General features: G+C 43.2%; 1 protein-coding gene across 1 annotated transcript in view; it reads right to left on the bottom strand.

Moving 5' to 3' along the window:
• SPHKAP (SPHK1 interactor, AKAP domain containing) overlaps positions 1-25080 on the bottom strand; it is a 164268-nt gene that overhangs the window by 18122 nt on the left and 121066 nt on the right. Inside the window, exons 4-5 of the mRNA XM_072143340.1 lie at positions 6146-6196; positions 4622-4756 (exon numbers count right to left, since the gene is read on the bottom strand). Coding sequence (XP_071999441.1) covers positions 4622-4756; positions 6146-6196 — 186 coding nt within the window. The remainder of the gene's footprint in view (positions 1-4621; positions 4757-6145; positions 6197-25080) is intronic.

Raw genomic sequence — 25080 nt, 5'->3', positions numbered from 1 at the left:
AATATCCTGAAGAAGATTTGTCCAGGAGCTCCACAGCTCTCTGTTGATTCTGAAGAAGACACCCTGAGATGCTAAAACTTTTATTACCCCTTGACTGACGCTCCACCCGAGCACCATCCTTTCTGCACTGGACTAACAAAGTGTCACAAATTTGCCACCTAGAAGAACTCTCTGCCCTCCCCCTTCACAGATAACGTTGACTACATAAAGGTGTGACCCTTAGGGTAACTTACCTAAAGACCCTGAAATAGCAACTTGTTCCCCTAGTGAATGTCCCCATGACAAAAACTTTACCAAACGTTTTATGTACTTTTATATACTCTTTATTACATTGTTTATGCAATTTGCTTGTAAAGCCCAAAAGCCAACAAAAAGATATTTGAATAAAAAATCATAAAAAGCTCTTCAGTCTCCAATAATACAGGCAGTTACAGGTTAGGTACAAGATAGGTTCCATAGGTTTGTTCTCAAGTTGAATTTGTATGTTAGTTGAAACTGTAATGTATATTTTATCATCGTAGCTCCAGACAAAATTTTTTTGTTCCAGTGACAATTGGAGTTTTACATTCTTTTGCTGTAATGAGACCAAGGATTATCAATAAAGCTTCATTACAGACACCTTACAGCTGATCAGTGCAGTCTGGGACTATAGTAAAGCATTCAGAAAGCTTCACCAGAGGTCAGAGGGGTCTGTCTGTAACTAGGGGTCGTTTGTAAGTCGGGTGTCCTTAAGTAGGGGACTGTCTGTTAGTCTAGATTAATAAAGTAATAAATGAACAAGATCTTCCTCATTGTGTCAGGGGATAAGAGTGATAAGAGGATAGTCTGCCTCAGCTTATATAGATGTATGTTATACTTTACACTTTGCAAACTCAATTTTATTGACTTGCAGAAGAAATTTGAACAATTAAGGTAAAATGTGAAGATTTCCAGTCCATTGACCTCCATAGACCACGTAACTGCCCAAGTGTCACATGCCATGTCCACAAGATAGGCAGCACAGTGGGACTCTTTTTGGTCCAGTGCCCTCCATCAGATGAAACAACTGCCCAAGCGTTACATAAGTATTGCTATTGAAAACACTGAGATATTGCTCTAGCAGCAGGGGCAGGACGATGAATGATCCAAAAACTACAACAAGAAGAGAGACCACCCACACAGCACATTCTCATCAAGAGAAAATGAACATCTACCAAACACCCTTGTCACTCACAGTGATGCATATGACATAACTATACGGCTGCCTAGCTACAGATTATTCCATTATGGACTAAAGTGTTTAATGTGTGAATGGGTTGTTATGGAGAAAACACAAGAGTAAACACATTGGGGCTCATTTACTAAGGGTCGCGCTGCTCACTTTTGTTGGACTGTTTTTTGAGGATTGCACGGCTTGGAAAGGTATTTAAACGGAACCTACCACCACGAATCTACCTATAAAGGTAGACCGGGTGGTATGTGGATGTATTGGATGTGTGGATAGCCCTTTTTAGAGCTAATCCTCATGTTCCCGCTATCTTTTTAAAATCTTTAATCTTTAAATCTTGCCCTAATATGTACATTTTCTAAAGAAGCTACTGGGCCGTGGAGTACCCGGACATGAGGCTACACGTCGCCCCAGCGGGCTCTTTGTTCCTCCTACCCAGACATCTTCGGCGCGCAGATCCTCGTAGCTGCGTGCCCTCGTCTGAGAAGCGGGAGTTCTGCACATGCACAGTAGCTCCAGCTTCGGAGCAGTGGCCGCGGAAATGCGTTCTACGCATGTGCAGAACGCCAGCTTCTCGGACGAGGGTGCGCAGCAATGAGGATCTGCACGCCGAAGATGTCAGGGTAGGAGGAACAAAGAGGCTACTGGGGCGTGGAGTAGCCGCGACATGTAGCCTCATGTCTGGCTACTCCACGGCCCTATAGCCTCTTTTAAAATCTTTATTGCCCTAATATGTACATTTTCCAAAAGATAGCGGAGACGTGAGGATTAGCTCTAAAAAGGGCTATCACGTGTTCTACCTTTATAAGGAAATCGGGCACACAATCTAAGTGTATCGTAGCACAGTGCATTCCGGATGGAGAATGCACTTTCGGGAACTCTGAGGGACCGGGTAAGTAAATGTGCCCCAATGGCCCCATTGCTCCATTCCCAGTACATGGAGAACTGTCAATCACTATTTGTGGGTGGGGTAATCAGGCCTCTTATTGTCTCTTCTAGAAGTCTTCACAGAATTTACTCTGCATATTACTGTGCTCCAATCATATAAACCTATAAATCCCAAAACTCTGCTTCTTTCCCTCTGAGAAATCATTTAAAAGATTGACCTTAAAGGAAACATACCATCACGCATCTTCCTACTAAGGTAGATCCAGTGACAGGTTTCTGTAATGTATTCTAGTCTAATCCAGTTTTGTTAAAACTTTTTGTGCCCCAGATCCTTAGAAAACTTTTATCTAAGATATATGCAAATTTTCTACTCGGGCATAGAGTAGGCGCAACATGGAGCGTGAGCTACGGCTACTCCATGCCCCAGTAACCTCTTATGTCCCTCCTGTCTCCAGTGCACAACACACATTACAAAAAAACATGAGGTAAAGTGGCCAACCCCTTTAAGACATGTCTATGCTACACCAATACTCTGAAAATTTTTAAAACAAATTCCCGAGAGTGACTACACAATGGACAGAAATGAACTAGGGATGTGATATTGGTACAAAGGCGTCTATACATATTTATGTAAACACAGTTAATTACGTGCAATTTTCATGAATAGAAGGAGATTTAGGAACATTTTATTAATTTCCTTGTTAGATCTGAAAAGAAATGTTTCATTTGTATAGGAAATAAAGAAAACTGTCACATTATTTCTGATGTATGTGGTGGTGGGGGTGTAATAGGCCTATTGTGCAGATATGAATACAACGCTTTACAGGTAAATAGGTGCAGGACGTACCATGGCGGGGGTAAGGTGGGAGCTATTTAGGGAGTTCACTTTTGTTTGATGTGATGACTCGGTTTCCCTGTGGGACGTGTAAGTGGGCTGTAATGGTCTGTTTCTGGCATTAAAATAATATAAATAACGTTGGTAATGAAGGGAAATTGCAGAGCGTGAAAAATAGATTCCGCTGGAACGGAACAGGAGAAATTATTGGATCTTACTGACATGTTTGTGGCAGATAAAAATATACATATGGGTTGTCACACACATCACAGGATGAGGGAAGAGTATGGGACTTGTGCTGCATAGTATAGGTATATAGAGTAGCCTGGTATTAACCCATTCTTCCCCTATTCGTGGGTATTCTCATGGAAGCATATACAGTGTAAGGAATGATATATGAGATTTTCTATGGGACTTTCCATCTAACACATCTATCTATTCTAAATCTAGAAAGGCTTAAGAAGAAGATGTTTTGTGCACAGGCAAAATGGCATTCTTTTCTTTTTTTTTTTTGTAAAATCTATTTTAAGTGAACCTATCAGCAGAAATCGACTTAATAAACTACTAATAGCAAGTTGTGAAGCAGATTAACTCCTTCCAGTTCTGGTTTCTCTCATTGTCTAGTGTGGTGGCAACATCCAGAAGATCAACTTTGAAGTGAGGTTTAAATGGCTGTATAAAGTCAAGGAGGCGGAGAGTTTAGCACTGAAGTCCAGTTATTGATGCCCCTAGATGCAACGGGGGCCATCAATCACAGTGAAGGGGGCATTCTGAGATGGAAAGAGCATCTTTGTACGTCAATAACCGGTTCTCCTAAATGTAGTGCATGATGTCCATCAAACAGCAAAGATAACGTTGTGAGGCTTGATTTCAGTGCTAAACTCTCCGCCTCACTTTTATATAAACAATTTTATTTTACTTCAGAGCTGATTTTCTGGATGATGCCAGACTTGGCCATGAAAGAAACAGGTTCTAAGAGGTGTCGTGCCGTTTGACAACATACTGGTAGTGGTTTATTACCGTATATATACTCAAGTATAAGCCAAATTTTTCAGCACAAAAAATTTGCTGCAAAACCTCACCTCGGCTCCAGGCTATATACTAGCCTCCTGTAGTATATAGTACTCCTCTGGCATGTCCTTCTTAGTAAATCATGTAAAGTGAGTTTTGTAACTCATCCCCTCCCTCCTTATAATATAACACTTTAGGATCATTTCTACTAATAACTGTATGTTGTACTGTATTCTGTCATTCCCCCTTGAAATTTTTAGATTGCCCATTAGGCCTAACCTAAGTATGCCCCTGCACAGTTTGATACTGTCCAATAATCAAACTGGTACCAACCATTCTACGTATACATATACTCTACGGGGGATATTTATCAGGGCTTCCGTGCCATGTCTGTGCCATGAGCTTATAGCTAGCACTTGTGATTATTTTCCCCAATTCACCACTTTCATGCCAGGGGGTTGTGGAGAGGCTTGAAGGAGGAAGGGCACGGCTGCGTTTATTTCTACACTAGGAAGGGCCTGGCGTCAATGCTAAATCACCCCCTATGTGTACATTTCTAGGAGGAATAAAAAAGTAATGGGATAACATTGAGTTATAAGAACAAAATGCTCCAGTTATTTACAATAATTTAAACATCATGAGAGGTGAAAGAATAAATGAAACTTTTACTTTCTACCCACTTGTTGGATGTCTGTCGTTGTCCCACATTTCCTGTTAGACAATCCACTCAACAACACAATCTCGTTCTCCGCCAGCTCCTGTGACCGCATGGAGTTTATCAACCTCTGTAGGTCTGGAGACACTTCATCCAACTTCTAAAACACAAACATAGCAATGAGAAAACATCTACTAATGGTTAGAAAATAGAGACCTACATATTACAATAGCTAAAAGCTTAAAATAAAGGTTAAAGCTCTACAGCAGGAACCAGGGTCTTTTCAGTTATTTTGGCATTTATGTATCTCGCTAGATCATCCCTATTTGTTTTTGGCCATGTAGGTGTCCTTTATCATCAGTATACCTTTCTTGAGAAAATCTGCAGTGTGAATGCAGATAAATCTTTGTAAAATTTTTATTTATAGGTGAAAAATCATTTTGAACGTGGTCATTAGGTCCAGTGCGCCATTTCTTGCTCAGTTTTGCAGGTGAGGTCTGGCACTGTCAATCAAGATTGAGTGAGAGGCACTGAAAGCGGAAACTTGGCCAAAGAGGATACATTAGACCTTGCAGTTGCTCCCAAAGACCGTCTGCAATCGGGTTACAGATTTTCTTACGAAAAACATGATTATAGTGCAGAATAGTTTAGTTTCAAGGCCTTATGTATAAAACCATGCATGCAAAAGATCACTACAATAAAAAGCATCAAAAGCATTTAAAAACATTTAATTAAGGGCTTTTCCTGTAAGAGGAAGTGACATAAGAGGAAGTGACATTAAAGGAAGTGACATAAGAGGAAGTGACGTTCCATGCTCCTGTCGAGCTGTCAGTGAAAATGGATCAAGGAGCTGGAACAGGGTAAATACACTTTCTATTTTTAGAGTCCCCTGTACTGGGCTCCAAGATGCTGAACATTATTGCTAAGTCGATACCAGTCCCCTATTTATAATATACTGCTTAAACCCTCTAATTATGCCAATATTTGGTTTTAAAGGTTGTTGGGCGCGAAGAAGGAAGGAATCCAAACCAAAAATGTTTCCAGAACTTTTTGTTTATAACCAGTTGCTACCTGTTCTCAATCTCTAAGCGTTCGTCACCCCTCCCATCTCTATAGAGAGCCAGAAGGATGCGCCGCAAAATGAGTAGAGATAGCCCCCTTTTCATTTTTTGCAGCATGGCCGCCAGTGGCCAGGTCATTGCCCTCAGTATGCGTGTGTTCATGAGCCTTGCACTTTTTTATAGAAAGAGCAGGGCAATGGGGTCTGTGAATCATATGAGCACTAATTTGGCATCCTTTCAATCCTTGTGTCATGCAGCAGTCCACTAAACAAATCCTGTGTGTAAATTGTCACCTGGGTGTTGGACATGTAATATACATTATGCTACGGGCACGAGCAGTCATCTTCTGACCAAATAATATGCTCATCCATATATCCCATTACAAGACTTCCTCTCAGGCCTTGTATAATAGGGTCTTGCAGGAGGAGCAGGTTAGTTGAGAACAGTGTTGGAGTCTGTATTGCCGACTAGATAATAAGGTCACTTACCTTTCTTAAAGCTGCATGGCTTGAGTTCTCCTTCAGGTTTACAAAGCAGATCTAAATAAAGAACCAAAGGGTGTAAAAAGTTAGCAGAACTAACATAAGACAGGAAGGACAAAATAGGACAAATACAACCGTCTCTACCTAGAAACTGACTTCCTGTCCACACATAAGACTAGTGAAAAAAACAGAGAGTCCACATTTAAGACCACTTGGAGAGTCTGGTTGCTGCTCACATGACACAGCTGAGGACCAAAAGGAGGTAATGTACAACTAAAGCCAGGAGACCTTCACTACAATTTACATCATATATCAAGTTTGGGCCAGAAAATAAAGAAATTATGGGTGAGCTATTTTAATTTGATAGGGCCTCTCTGGGTGATCTGTGCTCCTTAAAGAGTAACTGTAATTGAATAGTTCAGGTAAATACATAAACTATAAAATGTATCTTATCAGAGGAAAATGCATTTGTCGCTTTATAGAAGCCCTCTCCTGCCTGCTAAACTTCTTAGTTCCCTTCTAGATCTGTGTACAGTGAAGACAGGTAGCACTTATTTATATATTGATGGCGGAGAAGGGGAGAGGTACACACTGGATCAGATATCAGTAAGTGTTTAGCAGATTTGTAGCAGTTTTATAACAATATCCCAACAGGTTTTAGAAGGCACCCGATATGTTATCTGCTTTACAGAGGACCATTTACCACCTCACATATGTGATGGGGAATACCACCACTCTGTATGGGTTTTTTGACAGATTCATGACACTTTGAATGTTCTTTCTATCCCCCAAGATTGAGATATTCTGTATGTGGCAATTGTAATCCTCTCCAGTGTCCCAGAGGAGATGCTGGAGCAGAGGAGGTGTTTGTCATCATAACCTTCTCTTTTACTGTCCAATCAGCAACAGTGTTAGAGAAGCTACTTTGTATCTTGTCATGCTCACCTATCACATTGTTTGCTGTGTTGCATGATCACATGTTATGTGTGGTGAGCAGTGCTTGCAGGAGCCGGGAGCATATAACAGCAGACAGTGTGATAAAGATCATACTGAGCATGTACACTGCAGCTTCACAGACACTGTCACAGAATTGATATCTCAGTAACTTTGGGGGCTGGAAAGAGAATTCAAAATACCCCTGAAACTTTGAACTATGAACTACAGATTGGTGTTAATGACCACATATGTGAGATGGTGATCTCTTTACGGGATCTGTTTCTGTGTTTCTATCTCCTACCATTCCTCTTTTCCTCCCGAAGACAGATATGAGCAGTAAATTAAGCAGTTTATCTGGTAGGAGAAAGCCGACCAAGGGGATTTTTCTGTGATAAGATTTTTGAGTTCACCTGAACTATTCATTTACATAAAATATTTGAAATGATGGTTACTTTTTAAGCTTCTGTAACATAGAGACCACTTACACTTAGCACTGAGGTACTTTAACCAAACGTTCTATGTATTATACAATCACATGTCTTATGCGTTACTTATTAAGGAACAGAGTGCTGTAGCTTGGTACGCCTTAGCTTTAGAGACTGAATTATTTAATCACATACATTAGATCCTTCTTCAGCTGTCATACATCACCCTTCATATTGTTACACGTTGAAAGCCTGCCTGTGTGTCTCCCCATTATTACCAGCCGGTATATTCTTAACCAGCACATAATTACGTGAAGTTCTTTGTGTTTTGAGCGGGTTTCTAAAAGCGCAGTATGCCGGCTGTTTGTTTAAAGTTTTAAATCTGAAACCCCCACGCAGCACAGCGCAGAAATGTGAGGCTCACAGCTTCACGTACAACCAAGCACAAAAATAATTGCTTTATTTCATCATAAATGAGCTTTACAAGTTGAGACAAGTTAAGATGTAAAAATATTTTAAAAATAAAAAAAAGTTTGGAAGTGACATGAATACTATGTAGATGATCCAAAACTACTTCTAAATATTATATTAATATTAACTTTATATGAAAACAGTCGGTCCCCTACTTTTTGTGGTGCGCCAAAAACCCCACTTAAATGCAGCGCAAATTGGAAATAGTCAGGAAACCCATGCGGTCCCTTAGTAAATGTGCCCCAATGTGTTCTAGAAAGGCACTATAGATGCAATCCAGATTTAGGTCTGGGACCACTAATCCGCTAGTATGCATTCATGTAGTTTGAGGGGGGGGGGGGAACTTATCTGCCAGTATGCAGTCATGTAGTTTTGGGGGGCCACTTATCTGCCAATATGCATTCATGTAGTTTTGAGGGGTCACTAATCTGCCAGTATGCATTCATATAGTTTTGGGAGGCCACCAATCCGCCATCATGCATTCATGTCGTTTTGTGATGTTTAGCGCTCCAAAGGTTTTTCCCCTACTTGGGGGTTCTTGAGATTTGAGGTGGTATCTACCTTTACTTTAGCTTAGGATAGATAGATATGACTTCTAATAAAGCCAATTATTCACAAAAATAAACATACATCGGGAGAGAAAAGGAATTGGACGGCACATCCACACATCACACATCCATCTACTGCCGCTAGGCTACATTATATAACAAATAGAGATGAGTGAACATACTCGTCCGAGCTTGATGCTCGATCGAGCATTAGCGTACTCGTAACTGCTCGTTGCTCGGACGAGTATTTCGCCCGCTCGAGAAAATGGCAGCTCCCGCCGTTTTGCTTTTTGGCGGCCAGAAACAGAGCCAATCACAAGCCAGGAGACTCTGCACTCCACCCAGCATGACGTGGTACCCTTACACGTAGATAGCAGTGGTTGGCTGGCCAGATCAGGTGACCCTGGGATAGACTAGCCGCTGCCCGCGCTGCTCGGATCATTCTCTTTCTGGATGCCGCTAGGGAGAGAGCTGCTGCTGGTCAGGGAAAGCGTTAGGGTGTTCTATTAGCTTACTGTTAGGCAGGAGTGATTCTACAACAACCCAACAGCCCTTCTTAGGGCTACAATAACGTTATACTTTTTTTTTTTATTTGCTTGTGGCTGGGCTTGCTGGCACCACATTGTGAGCTAGTACCACATTGTGAGGAATTAGCAGGGGGACTTGCTACCGTTGTGTTTAGCTCTTAGTGACACACATATCCACCTCAAACACCAAAGTGGGACAATTTATTAGGGGTTTGATTTCAATTAGGCACAGTCTGCCAGTTTCTTTTTATTTTACGTTTATTTTTTTAATAACTCAGTGTCATCTCATCTTGCATAGTAGTGTGCTTTCATACTTGGCTAGAAAATAGCCATAGGAGAATCCAAACGTCTTACTTACGCCTACAGTAGCGTTATATATATTTGATTTCTGGTTGATCTGCTGGTGGCTGTAGTTGCTGCAGTGCATCTACTAGCAAATTGTGAGCAATTTGTAGTGAGACTTGCGACCACTGTGTTTTGCGCTTAGTGACGCACATATCCATCGCAAAGACCGAAGTGGGAAAATTTATTAGGGCCCGGGGTTGTATTTCAATTAGGCACAGTCTGCCATTTCCTTTTTTATTTTACGTTTATTTTTTTCATAACTCAGCGTCATCTCATCTGGCATAGCAGTGTGCTTTAATACTTGGCTAGAAAATAGCCATAGGAGAATCCAAACGTCTTACTTACGCCTACAGTAGCGTTATATATATTTGATTTCTGGTTGATCTGCTGGTGGCTGTAGTTGCTGCAGTGCATCTACTACCAAATTGTGAGCAATTTGTAGTGAGACTTGCGACCACTGTGTTTTGCGCTTAGTGACGCACATATCCATCGCAAAGACTGAAGTGGGAAAATTTATTAGGGCCCGGGGTTGTATTTCAATTAGGCACAGTCTGCCATTTCCTTTTTTATTTTACGTTTATTGTTTTCATAACTCAGCGTCATCTCATCTGGCATAGTAGTGTGCTTTAATACTTGGCTAGAAAATAGCCATAGGAGAATCCAAACGTCTTACTTACGCCTACAGTAGCGTTATATATATTTGATTTCTGGTTGATCTGCTGGTGGCTGTAGTTGCTGCAGTGCATCTACTAGCAAATTGTGAGCAATTTGTAGTGAGACTTGCGACCACTGTGTTTTGCGCTTAGTGACGCACATATCCATCGCAAAGACCGAAGTGGGAAAATTTATTAGGGCCCGGGGTTGTATTTCAATTAGGCACAGTCTGCCATTTCCTTTTTTATTTTACGTTTATTTTTTTCATAACTCAGCGTCATCTCATCTGGCATAGTAGTGTGCTTTAATACTTGGCTAGAAAATAGCCATAGGAGAATCCAAACGTCTTACTTACGCCTACAGTAGCGTTATATATATTTGATTTCTGGTTGATCTGCTGGTGGCTGTCCAAAAAAAAGTTAAAAAAAAAAAATAAAGTTATAACTCTCATTTTCAAAATGTTTAACCCGAGGGCTAGGGGTAGAGGACGAGGGCGGGGACGTGGGCGTCCAACTACTGCAGGGGTCAGAGGCCGTGGTCCTGGGTGGGGTGAGACACCACCTGCTTATGAGGGAGCAGGGGAACGCCGCAGAGCTACGCTCCCTAGGTTCATGTCTGAAGTTACTGGGACTCGTGGTAGAGCACTGTTGAGGCCAGAACAGTGCGAACAGGTGATGTCGTGGATTGCCGACAATGCTTCGAGCAATTTGTCCACCAGTCAGTCTTCCACGCAGTCCACCCATGTCACCGAAATCGGCACTCCTCCAGCTCCTGCACCTCAGCCTCCTCCTCCCCAGTCTGCCCCCTCCCAGCAAAATTTGCCATTTGAACCGGCATACTCTGAGGAACTGTTTTCTGGACCCTTCCCACAGTCACAAACCACTTGTCCGGTTGCTGATGAGCAATTTTCCGATGCCCAGGTTTTCCACCAGTCGCAGTCTGTGGGTGATGATGACCTCGTTGACGTACTGGAAGAAGTGTGTAAAGAGGTGTCCGACGATGAGGAGACACGGTTGTCAGACAGTGGAGAAGTTGTTGTCAGGGCAGGAAGTCCGAGGGGGGAGCAGACTGAGGGATCGGAGGATGATGAGGTGACAGACCCAAGTTGGGTTGAGAGGCCGGGTGAACACAGTGCTTCTGAGACGGAGGAGAGTCCTCGACCAGAACAGGTTGGAAGAGGCAGTGGTGGGGCCAGACGGAGAGGCAGGGCCAGAGCTGGTGCATCAGCGCCAAATGTGTCAACTAGTGAAGCTCCCGTGGCGAGGGCTCCTGCGGCGAGGGCTAGATTTTCAGAAGTCTGGAGGTTCTTTAAGGAAACACCGGATGACCGACGGACTGTGGTGTGCCACATTTGCCAAACCAGGATCAGCAGGGGTTCCACCACTAATAGCTTAACTACCACCAGTATGCGCAGGCATATGAATGCTAAACACCCCACTCAGTGGCAACAAGCGCGTTCACCTCCGGCCGTGCACACCACTGCTCCTTCCCCTGTGTCAGCTGATAGTCAGCCCCCTGCCCAGGACCCTGCCACAAAAACCCCATCGTCGCCTCCACGATCCTCCACAGCATCCACCAGCGTTCAGCTCTCCATACCCCAGACGCTGGAGCGGAAACGCAAATATAGTGCAACCCACCCGCACGCCCAAGCCCTTAATGTGCACATCTCCAGATTGCTAAGCCTGGAGATGCTGCCCTATAGGCTAGTAGAGACCGAGGCCTTTCGCAGCCTCATGGCAGCGGCCGCCCCTCGGTATTCGGTCCCCAGCCGCCACTACTTTTCCCGATGTGCTGTCCCAGCCCTGCACCAGCACGTGTCAGACAACATAATCCGTGCCCTGACCAACGCCGTTTCTGACAAGGTCCACCTGACCACGGACACGTGGACGAGTGCTGCCGGGCAGGGCCACTATATATCGCTGACGGCACATTGGGTTAACTTGGTGGAGGCTGGGACCGAGTCTGACCCTGCGGCTGGTCATATACTGCCGACGCCGAGGATTGCGGGGCCTACCTCGGTCCAGGTGTTTCAGGCCTACTATGCCTCCTCCTCCTCCCACCCCTCCTCCACCTCCTCCTCCGAACTACCATCCGTGGGCATGGCGCCATCAGTCGGTAGCTCTAGGCACAGCAGCAGTGCCGTCGCTAGGCGACAGCAGGCGGTGCTCAAACTGCTGAGCCTAGGCGATAAAAGAGAGTGATAGTAGGAACAAGAACGCTCATAGGGTAATATTGTAAGGTGGTATATAACTTGTATGATTGAGGAATTTGCTCACCTGGTCGGGTTGTGCTTGGTAGGGCACAACTCCAGTGATAGTGTGCAATATCGAGGTCAGTGGCTGCCGGTGCTTCGGTATGGTCTCCAGTCGCAGGGGACTAGGCTGTTTGGAGTCTAAGGATCGGGTAGGGGAGGATAGAAGCGATTGGCGCACAAAGGACCGGATGTGGATATTCTCCAAAAAAGGGTTTATTAGAAGGTATATAAGGTCACAAAAAACATCACAACGCGTTTCGGGGAATACAGATCCCCTTTTTCAAGTGAAAGAAAATTCTGTAATACATCAAAAGTAGGATAAAAATGTGTGTATACATAAAAAGGAGGAATAAAAGTGTAAAATAGTGGTCAAAATATACAATGTACTAGTATATCCCAGAAATGCATAACATAATGAAAGGACTGTAGTAGCTGAATTGCATATATATGTGAATAGAACAAATACATATAAGCATGACTATGAATCGATGTTGAGTTAAATATAATTATAAATATACTTAATAATGAATAATTAATAAATTCATAGTAAATAAATAGTAAATGAATAAATAGTAAATAAATAGAAAATAAAACAATTCATCAAAATTCAAATAGAAAGTTATATATATACAATGTGTATATCAACCTATGTAAAAGTAATAAACATAAAAATAAATATAAATATAAAATGATAAATTCATTAGTTGTAGATAGTCCTTTGGTAATTGAAAAAGTATATATATAAAATTACACATATAAGCATGAGTTGTAGGATAAAGGATTCCCAGTGGGACAGCATGGTGGTGAGAGAAATGGTGTGCCTGTAATTGATAAGAGGTAAGAGTAGCGATGTTTCTCTTACCGGTCTCCGGATGCTAATGAGGCGTGTGTCCGGAGTGTGAGCGCGCGTACCGGCGCCCTGGGTTATATACATGCAGGGGGAGAAAGCGCGAACGTGCGCGCGTGCGCACTGCGTGATAGAGGCTGGCAATATGACGGGAGCCGTTCAGTAGGTGTGTCAGCACGTGGGGCCGTTGCCCTGGTGATGTAAACAGAAAAGGCAATACCAAGGGGGACGGATTGTAGTGGAACGGGAGCGGTGTATGGGATACCGCTGAGAAAGGGGGTATTGAATAAGGAAATTATGGAGTCAGGTTGATGTTTAACTAGCTGATAAGACAATACCTCCAATGCAAACTTCAACAATAGTCTCACTAAACCACATCAGTTGAACAGACGTCAGATCCCAATAACAAAAAATCCGAAAAGCCACCAACCATTATCTCACCCCTTACCTAACAAACCCAGGAACATATTCATCAACACTAAAAATAAGAAACCCATACCATCTAACACCAAATTGCCACAAATTAACACAGACAATGTCAAAGTCCAATCATCCAATCATCAACAACAAACATCTACACAGATTAATTCCATTCCGGTTCAATCATCCAGTCACCAACAACCACAAACATCTACACAGACTAACCTCATTCACCCAACCTCCACCACACCAACTGTGGAGACTTCAGATACCCCCCTATTTTTTACCCCCCCCCGTTACCAATATACCCCACCGATTGGAAACTGGCCAATCCTTGGGTTTACCTCCAACGACCTTCAGCTATACCAACAAATCTACAATCCTAGACTTCACCACTCATGAAGTCACTATTCCATGCACTCAGTCTCCACTGGACACCACCGAACTGGATCTGGATATTCCACTCACTCCAAACTCAGCCCCATACATTCCTTTACCCGAAACCCTCACCCCAAAGAACCCCCTCGTGAACAGCCCACTAAGAGCCAACACCATCCACCATTTTTTTCACCAGGGCTCCATGAAAAGCCAAAAAAGAAAAAATGTAGAAGAGGATGCAGAGGAGGCAAACCCAAACCCAAACCCCACACCGATAGAACCTCCAGTCACCATACAAAAAACCAAAAAGAACAAGAAACTCAAATAAAGATATTCAATTTATCGACCTACACTCTAGATCCAAACGAAATCTCCCTCCTCACCAAAGGATTATCCTTCTGTCCGACCACAAAATACAGTGAATTTAATCTCTTCAACGACCTTCACTCCTATATTAGGAAACTCACCCTCACCCGCCATTTCAATATTGAAGCAAATAAAACCCCCAAAATTGAACCATCCCTACAGGGAACTTCGATCGAACCTACCTCAATTTGCTCGACCGATATCCCTATGATTTCATCAGGCCTCAAACCAAAATCCAAATTCTACCCCACGCATCATAGAGGTAGCCACATTGAAACTTTTCTCTCTATGGTAGAAAACGAGTTCAGAAATATTAACAACAATAAGAACTCAAAAACCTGCCATAACCTCAAATCCCAAGAGAGATCGGCCCTTAGAAAACTCACCAACAACTCCGACCTAGTCATCCGCAACGCAGACAAGGGCGGGGGCATTGTCATACAAAACAAAGAAACTTATCTATCTGAAGCATCCAGAATCCTCTCAGATACTGACTACTATGAAACACTCTCAAGTAACCCCATCAACACGTACACCTCAGAACTGAAAACCCTGCTAGACAAAGCCCTAGCAAGGAACATTATCACCAAAAAAGAAAGATCTTATATTTGGATAGAAGCTCCGGTCACACCGACATTCTATCACCTTCCGAAGGTGCACAAAGATGCCAACAACCCACCCGGAAGACCAATCATCTCTGGGATCTCCTCTTTGACTTGTAATTTATCTCATTACGTTGACACTTTACTTCAAAAACACGTCACCCAACTCAGATCATATTTACGCGACACCACCAGTGTCATACTCACACTGAAAGAAATTAAATGGGAACCTTCCTATATGTGGCTATCACTGGATGTAGCCGCATTATACTCTAACATCCCCCACCAAAAAGGCATAGAAGCAGTCAAACATTTTCTATACAATGATCCCAACATGCCTGAGATACAAAGTGATTTCATTTTAGAAGCCATCCAATATATATTAACTCATAATTATTTTATGTTCCAAAACACCACCTATAGACAAGTTAAGGGAACAGCTATGGGGACACGGTTTGCCCCGAGCTTCGCCAACTTATATATGGGGAAATTTGAGGAGGAATACATCTACAACAATGAGCTATGGAAACACAATATCATCCTCTATAAGAGATATATAGACGACCTCTTACTAATTTGGAATGGTTCACCCACTTCTATCGAAGAATTCATCAAGTACCTCAACAACAATGACTGCGGTCTATCTTTTACAGCTAACTCTTCTCCAGTTGAATTAGAATTTCTCGATCTCCATCTTTCTTCAACCAACAACCAGATTTCCACTAGCACATTTTTTAAACCAGTCGACACAAATAGTTACCTGGACTTTAAAAGTGCACACCACAATAAATGGAAGTCCAATATTCCATTCAGTCAATTTAGAAGGATCCGCAGAAACTGCACAGACACGAATATGTATAAACAACAAAGCCAACTGTTAAAAAAGAGATTCAAAGAGAAAAATTTTCCTAAACCCTTGGTTGAGGCAGCTTTCGACAGAGCTCTTTCCCTCACCCAAGAGGACTGCTTAAAACCATCCACCAATAAAACAAAAAATGATTCCACTAATACCACCAATATTCCAGCCTTTATCACTAATTACAATACGAACCACCACATCCTCACCAATATTTTCAAAAAACATTGGCCGATCCTTCTAAATGACCCCTTTTTGAAAAAAGATCTACCAAAACAACCAAAGATTATCTACAGAAGATCCCAAACACTCAAAGGTCTAATTGCTCCCACCAAACTACGGGACAAAAGGGATACAACTAAACAACTGAGCCTCTTTCCACACACAGTAGGCAGCTACAAATGTGGCCGTGCAAACTGTAAATGCTGTCTCAACATTCAGCATAAGAAAAAAACATTCACCAGCAATCAAACTGGGGAGGTATTTAAAATCCAACAGTTCATAAATTGCTCCTCCACATTTGTAATTTATCTTCTAGAATGCACTTGTGGTCTTCAATACGTTGGTCGGACCTGTCAGAATCTAAATTTAAGAATGAACGGACATAGAAGCAAAGTGACCAACGGATACACAAAACATAGTGTCTCCAGACACGCTTTAACATGCCACAATAAAGACTTCACTACATTCTCTGTTATACCAATCGAGAAAATTATAGAAACACAACATGACCGACAGCAACAGTTAAGAAAAAGGGAGATGTTCTGGATCTTTAAACTTAATAGCCTACACCCAGCAGGCTTGAACGAGATGTTTGAGGATAACTTTTAATAATTTTCATATATCTCTTAACAACATTTATTATTATTTTTTATTTCTATATATATTTTTTATATTTTTATATATGCTCTATATTTATGCCATCACTTTTTAACCTATAAGCTTACAGTCATTCCCAATTATATATATTTTCAACATCCCCCCTCCTCTAAAAAAAAAATAAATAAATAAATAAATTAAAAATATATATATGTATTTCCCCCTCTGTATGACTTTTGTTTTACACCAAAAAAGGGAAAACCCTTTCCCCCACTTCTTATCTTATCAGCTAGTTAAACATCAACCTGACTCCATAATTTCCTTATTCAATACCCCCTTTCTCAGCGGTATCCCATACACCGCTCCCCGTTCCACTACAATCCGTCCCCCTTGGTATTGCCTTTTCTGTTTACATCACCAGGGCAACGGCCCCACGTGCTGACACACCTACTGAACGGCTCCCGTCATATTGCCAGCCTCTATCACGCAGTGCGCACGCGCGCACTTTCGCGCTTTCTCCCCCTGCATGTATATAACCCAGGGCGCCGGTACGCGCGCTCACACTCCGGACACACGCCTCATTAGCATCCGGAGACCGGTAAGAGAAACATCGCTACTCTTACCTCTTATCAATTACAGGCACACCATTTCTCTCACCACCATGCTGTCCCACTGGGAATCCTTTATCCTACAACTCATGCTTATATGTGTAATTTTATATATATACTTTTTCAATTACCAAAGGACTATCTACAACTAATGAATTTATCATTTTATATTTATATTTATTTTTATGTTTATTACTTTTACATAGGTTGATATACACATTGTATATATATAACTTTCTATTTGAATTTTGATGAATTGTTTTATTTTCTATTTATTTACTATTTATTCATTTACTATTTATTTACTATGAATTTATTAATTATTCATTATTAAGTATATTTATAATTATATTTAACTCAACATCGATTCATAGTCATGCTTATATGTATTTGTTCTATTCACATATATATGCAATTCAGCTACTACAGTCCTTTCATTATGTTATGCATTTCTGGGATATACTAGTACATTGTATATTTTGACCACTATTTTACACTTTTATTCCTCCTTTTTATGTATACACACATTTTTATCCTACTTTTGATGTATTACAGAATTTTCTTTCACTTGAAAAAGGGGATCTGTATTCCCCGAAACGCGTTGTGATGTTTTTTGTGACCTTATATACCTTCTAATAAACCCTTTTTTGGAGAATATCCACATCCGGTCCTTTGTGCGCCAATCGCTTCTATCCTCCCCTAGGCGATAAAAGGCACACCGCCCAAGAACTATTACAGGGCATCAGGGCGCAGACTGATCTGTGGCTGGCACCGCTGAACCTGAAGCCAGGCATGGTTGTGTGTGACAACGGCCGTAACCTGGTGGCGGCTCTGCAACTCGGCAGACTGACACATGTGCCATGCCTGGCCCATGTGTTAAATTTGATAGTTCAGCGTTTCCTCAAGACATACCCCAATCTGTCTGATTTGCTCACGAAGGTGCGCCGCATCTGTGCGCATTTCAGGAAGTCCAGCACAGATGCTGCCACTCTCAGGGCAGCGCAGCGCCGCCTCCAACTGCCCGCTCACCGACTGTTGTGCGACATGCCCACGAGGTGGAATTCAACACTGACCATGTTATCCAGAGTTTACCAGCAGCGCCGAGCGATTGTAGACTGCCAGATGTCAACTTCCACCAGAACTGGTAGTCAGGTCAGTCAGCTTCCTCAAGTCTACAATGAGGAGTGGACGTGGATGTCTGATATCTGTCAGGTGCTGAGTAACTTTGAGGAGTCAACACAGATGGTCAGTGGCGATGCCGCCATCATCAGCCTCACCATCCCGCTGCTGTTGAAAAACTCTCTGGTCAGCATGAAGTCGGAAGCTTTGCGCTCCTCACAAGAGACGGGGGAAGAAGATTCCCTTGTTGATAGCCAAAGCACCCTTAGGTCTGTTTCTCAGCGCATATCGGAGGAGGTGGAGGTGGAGGAGGATGAGGAGGAAGAGGAGGAGAATGTTGGCGAGACACAACAGGGGACCATTGTTGAGTCCTTCACTGTTGAGCGTGTATGGGCAGAAGAAGAGGAGTTGGAGGAGTTGGAGGAGGAGGAAATGGACAGTCAGGCCAGTGAGGGGAGTGAATTCTTACGCGTTGGTACTCTGGCGCATATGGCAGATTTCATGCTAGGCTGCCTATCCCGTGACCCTCGCGTTCAAAGAATTTATTCCAGCACCGATTACTGGGTGTTCACTCTCCTGGACCCACGGTACAAGCAAAATCTTTCCACTCTCATCCCTGGAGAGGAAAGGAGTGTGAGAATGCATGAATACCAGCAGGCCCTGGTGCACAAGCTGAAACAGTATTTCCCTTCTGACAGCGCTAGCGGCAGAGTGCGTAGTTCTGCGGGACAAGTAGCGAGGGAGAGTAGGCGAGCAGGCAGCTTGTCCAGCACTGGCAAGGGTACGCTTTACAAGGCTTTTGCCAGCTTTATGTCACCCCAGCAAGACACTGTCACCTGTCCCCAGTCTCGGCAGAGTAGGGCTGATCTTTACAGAAAGATGGTGAGGGAGTACGTAGCTGACCATACCATCGTCCTAAATGATCACACAGCTCCCTACAACTACTGGGTTTCAAAGCTGGACATGTGGCACGAACTGGCGCTGTACGCCTTGGAGGTTCTTGCCTGCCCTGCTGCTAGCGTCTTGTCCGAGCGGGTTTTCAGTGCAGCTGGTGGCATCATCACCGATAAGCGTACACGCCTGTCGACTGACAGCGCTGACAGGCTGACGCTTATCAAGATGAATAAAGCCTGGATTTCTCCTAATTTCCAATCTCCAGCAGGTGAAGGAAGCTCAACCTGAATAATTTATCCACTCCTCCTCCTCCTCATTTTCCTCCTTCTCCTGCTCTTTGTACAGTAAAGCAGAGGAAACTGGCTATTTTTTGACAGGGCCCACTGGCTCTAGCTATAGTACTTTATGCATTTAATTTTTCTGGAGGGCCACCGACCCGGTCCTCTGTTTTAAACAATTTTTGGGAGTGCCACATACAGGCACTCAATCTATTCAATTTTTCTGGAGGGCCACCTACCTGCTCCTCTGGTTTGAAAACTTTTTTGGACTGCCACATACAGGCACTCAATCTATTCCATTTTTCTGGAGGGCCACCTACCTGCTCCTCTGGTTTGAAAACTTTTTTGGACTGCCACATACAGGCACTCAATCTATTCCATTTTTCTGGAGGGCCACCTACCTGCTCCTCTGGTTTGAAAACTTTTTTGGACTGCCACATACAGGCACTCAATCTATTCCATTTTTATGGAGGGCCACCTACCTGCTCCTCTGGTTTGAAAACTTTTTTGGACTGCCACATACAGGCACTCAATCTATTCCATTTTTCTGGAGGGCCACCTACCTGCTCCTCTGGTTTGAAAACTTTTTTGGACTGCCACATACAGGCACTCAATCTATTCCATTTTTCTGGAGGGCCACCTACCTGCTCCTCTGGTTTGAAAACTTTTTTGGACTGCCACATACAGGCACTCAATCTATTCCATTTTTCTGGAGGGCCACCTACCTGCTCCTCTGGTTTGAAAACTTTTTTGGACTGCCACATACAGGCACTCAATCTATTCCATTTTTCTGGAGGGCCACCTACCTGCTCCTCTGGTTTGAAAACTTTTTTGGACTGCCACATACAGGCACTCAATCTATTCCATTTTTCTGGAGGGCCACCTACCTGCTCCTCTGGTTTGAAAACTTTTTTGGACTGCCACATACAGGCACTCAATCTATTCCATTTTTCTGGAGGGCCACCTACCTGCTCCTCTGGTTTGAAAACTTTTTTGGACTGCCACATACAGGCACTCAATCTATTCCATTTTTCTGGAGGGCCACCTACCTGCTCCTCTGGTTTGAAAACTTTTTTGGACTGCCACATACAGGCACTCAATCTATTCCATTTTTCTGGAGGGCCACCTACCTGCTCCTCTGGTTTGAAAACTTTTTTGGACTGCCACATACAGGCACTCAATCTATTCCATTTTTCTGGAGGGCCACCTACCTGCTCCTCTGGTTTGAAAACTTTTTTGGACTGCCACATACAGGCACTCAATCTATTCCATTTTATGGAGGGCCACCTACCTGCTCCTCTGGTTTGAAAACTTTTTTGGACTGCCACATACAGGCACTATCCAAATTGAATTGTCTCCATAGCAGCCTCCACACGTTGTCTCCATTGCTACCTCCAAAAGTCGTCCATATAGCTGCCTCCATACATCGTCCCTTTATCAAACGAGGTGTGTCAGGCCGAAATTTGGGTTGTTTTCATGGATTCCACATCAAAGTTGTTAACTTTGTCACCACCCTGCTGTGTTATCCACAAAATACACTGGCAAACTTTTACCATTTACGGATATTATTTCAGCGCTTCTTGCGCATCTGTTTACATTCCCCTCACCCGCCATATCCTAAACTTATAAGAACGCTACTACACTTGATCTTATACAAAAGGTTCTTAGAAGTGCTGTTTGGGGAGTAGCCTAGAGACAGGGGCTTGGATTGGCGAAAGCTTGCCTGGCAGCGGAGCGCCAGCTCCATGCCAAGAACCAACTAACATAGTTTTAACTGCAGCACCTTTAATCTACTACTAGTTCACTGCCTCCATACATGGCCGCCTTATCAAACGTGCTGTGTCAGGCAGAATTTTGGGTTGTTTTCATGGCTTCCACAACAAACTTGTTAACTTTGTCCCCACCCTGCTGTGTAATCCTCAAAATATACTGGCAAACTTTTACCATTTACGGATATTATTTCAGCGCTTCTTGCGCATCTGTTTACATTCCCCTCACCCGCCATATTCCAAACTTATAAGAACGCTACTACACTTAACTTGGTGCAGGCTGGGACCGAGTCTGACCCTGGGGCTGGTCATATACTGCCGACGCAGAGGATTGCGGGGCCTACCTCGGTCCAGGTGTTTCAGGCCTACTATGCCTCCTCCTCCTCCCACCCCTCCTCCTCCTCCGAATTACCATCCGTGGGCATGGCGCCATCAGCCGGTAGCTCTAGGCACAGCAGCAGTGCCGTCGCTAAGCGACAGCAGGCGGTGCTCAAACTGCTGAGCCTAGGTGATAAAAGGCACACCGCCCAAGAGCTATTACAGGGCATTCCGCATCAAACTTGTTAACTTTGTCGCCACCGTGCTGTGTAAGCCACAAAATATGCTGGAAAACTTTTTTCATTTACGGATATTATTTCAGCGCTTCTTGCGCAGATGTGTACATTCCCCTCACCCGCCATATCCCAAACTTATAAGAACGCTACTACACTTGATCTTATACAAAAGGTTCTTAGAAGTGCTGTTTGGGGAGTAGCCTAGAGACAGGGGCTTGGATTGGCAAAAGCTCGCCTGGCAGCGGAGCGCCAGCTCCATGCCAAGATCCAACTAACATAGTTTTAACTGCAGCACCTTTAATCTACTACTAGTTCACTGCCTCCATACATGGTCCCCTTATCAAACGAGCTGTGTCAGGCAGAATTTTGGGTTGTTTTCATGGCTTCCACATCAAACTTGTTAACTTTGTCGCCACCCTGCTGTGTAATCCACAAAATATACTGGCAAACTTTTATCATGTACCGATATTATTTGAGCGCTTCTTGCTCACCTCCTTTGGTTCCTCTCTGCCACCCATTGGTTGGAAGCCTGAGTCCATTTAGGGTATGTCGCCATGCCACTCTCTAGCCTGCCGCTGCTGCCGCTGCCTCTGCATGCCGTCCCCTATAGTGTCAGGGTCAATTATTGGGTGTTTTAGATGCTATCTAGCTTCATTCTGTCACTCTGTCATCGCCATGCTGTTGCCTATAATTTTGGCATAATGGTGCGATTAAGCAGCCTCAGAGGCATCCATGCATGCTGCCCCTGCTGTTTCCTGTCCATTTCCGTGGTGTTTCCATCCTTTTCTGAGGTTCCCAGGTGTTTGGCCAAGCTTCCCTGTGCAGAGCCTTGGTCCCCTTGAAAAATGCTCGAGTCTCCCATTGACTTCAATGGGGCTCGTTACTCGAAACGAGCACTCGAGCATCGGGAAAAGTTCGTCTCGAATAACGAGTACCCGAGCATTTTAGTGCTCGCTCATCTCTAATAACAAACTCGAGGTTCTTAATTACATTTTGATCAAATTGTTTGTTATATAATGTAGCCTAGGGGCAGTAGATCATTGTGTGATGTGTGGATGTGCCGTCCAGTTCTTTTTCTCTCCCCATGTCGGTTTAGTACATTCTATCCCTTCATTCATTTTGTTTTTTGTCTGATACCAGCACTCTGCCCCATTCGACCCAGATGCTTTTAAATTAGCAGGAGACTGCATATAGAGGCTGCATACTTCCTCTCAGCTAGTGTCTGAGACCACATGGAACAGTGAGTATTCAACACCTGTTCACACATGGTGAGCCTTTTTTTCCTGTTCACATGGTGCAGTATTGCATGGCATCCGCTGCTTCTGTCTTGCGGTGCTGGTGGGAGCCCGGGGCCCGGAGCCATGGGGGCTATGCCTGCCAGTATGGGTGCTGGGGGGCAACCGGGTCTTGGTACCTGCCGGTGCTTTGCTACAGCAGCAGTGGATGCCATGTGATGCCTCACACAATAGCGTAGGGACCCACTACAACGAGGTCACTGTGAAGTGGTTGGTGGGCTTATACAATTTGATCAAAATTAAGAACCTCGAGTTCGTTATATAATGTAGCATAGTGGCAGTAGATCATTGTGTGATGTGTGGATGTGCCGTCCAGTTCTTTTTCTCTCCCCATGTTGGATTATTCACAAAAATAGGCTGATGTTTACAGGACAACCACTGGGTGACCACATATAGACAAAAATAGGAACTAATATTATACCACCTTGTAGATTTGAAAAGCTAGTCATCTACTAACACACACTGGGGCAGATTTATCAAGCTGTCTGAAAGTCAGGATATTTCTAGTTGCCCATGGCAACCAATCACAGCTCCCCTTTAGAATATTCATGAGCACTGGTAAAATGAAAGCTGAGCTGTGACTGGTTGCTACGGGCAACTAGAAATATTCTGCCTTTTAGACAGCTTGATAAATCTGCCCCAATGTGTCCAATGTATCTATGTAATTTCTTGTAAATTTCTTGTAAATTTCTTGTAAATATTTCTTAGATTTACTGAGTAAATAAAATCTTGAAATTGGGTATAATGACACGTTAACGCTACCACCATCCTTCTGCTTAACCATTACCTAAATCCTTAATGGGTCCGCTCCATGACCCAGCATTCACAACAGATCGAATGATGAGGCTCTTATGCTATAATCCTAATACCTGCCTGGATAAAGGGATACTAGATGAATAGTATTTTCCCTGTGCACTTACAAGTAAATTGCCTGCTTTTTTCCGGGTAAAATATTTTAAGTAATAGTTCTAAAAAGTCTTGAAAGTCAAGAAAAGGTCAGACCATCGCTTTCTGCAGACGTTACAAAACGTAAGAGCTTCCAAGAACATAGAAGGCAATTCATTTAGAAGAGCTGCCATGGTAATTTATTTAGTAAATGAACACGCTCTCTAGTTCAGTAAACGTCTGCAGGAAGAGATGGGCCATCTGCCGTGCTACCTACAGCATCCGTGTAATGTTGCGATCTCGGCAGGATCTTCACTGGCATATGTTGGTATAAGTACTTCAGTGTGTGACCCTCACGCGTATTGCCTGATTACCCTGGGGATGTACAAACATTTGGATGGGCAATGAATATTCAATTTGAAAATTTCCGGAAAACTAAAATATACACATAGTAGGAGTGAAGAATGTAACAGCGGATAAAGTAGTGAACTCCAACTGGTACCAACAGGCAGCTTGGATGTGGCCAATATGTGGTCCTGGAGGAAGGCAAATACATATGGTGCAGCAGCATTACCCAGGATAAGACATACAATCTGTCTCTCTCTATATATACATCTTTCTATATATCACATATTTGTACATATTTACAAGATATTAAAGATCCACCTCCACCAACTATTTCATACGGTATGGTGTCGGCCTATTATCGGACCTGTTTGGGAATTTGGATTTGAGGAATGAATAAACTAAATGGATGACACATGTTTAATTGAATTTAGAATCGTGTGTAGTTTGGATTGGGGATACACAGTGATTTTCTGCTACAATTCCTAATGTGACCAGTGGTTGTAAATTTGCCAAGTGACTAAAGCAAATTTAAGTGAAACTTTGAACCACAAATCTCTTAGGTACAACTGAGAACATTCTGGTCTCGTTTCATATACTTATTTACCCCCTTCTTATTGGAAAAACGTTCCCTTTATCCAACATGATGGTTTTCAAGATGACATACGTATTCTGGACATAGGCTAATAGATAGGGCCCCTTACCCATAACTTTCTGGGGTATTCAGATATGTCATTTCACCTTTG

Source organism: Engystomops pustulosus, chromosome 3 (genome assembly GCF_040894005.1).
Source record: "Engystomops pustulosus chromosome 3, aEngPut4.maternal, whole genome shotgun sequence".
Lineage (NCBI taxonomy): Eukaryota > Metazoa > Chordata > Amphibia > Anura > Leptodactylidae > Engystomops > Engystomops pustulosus.
This window is presented reverse-complemented; position numbering and strand designations above follow the sequence as displayed.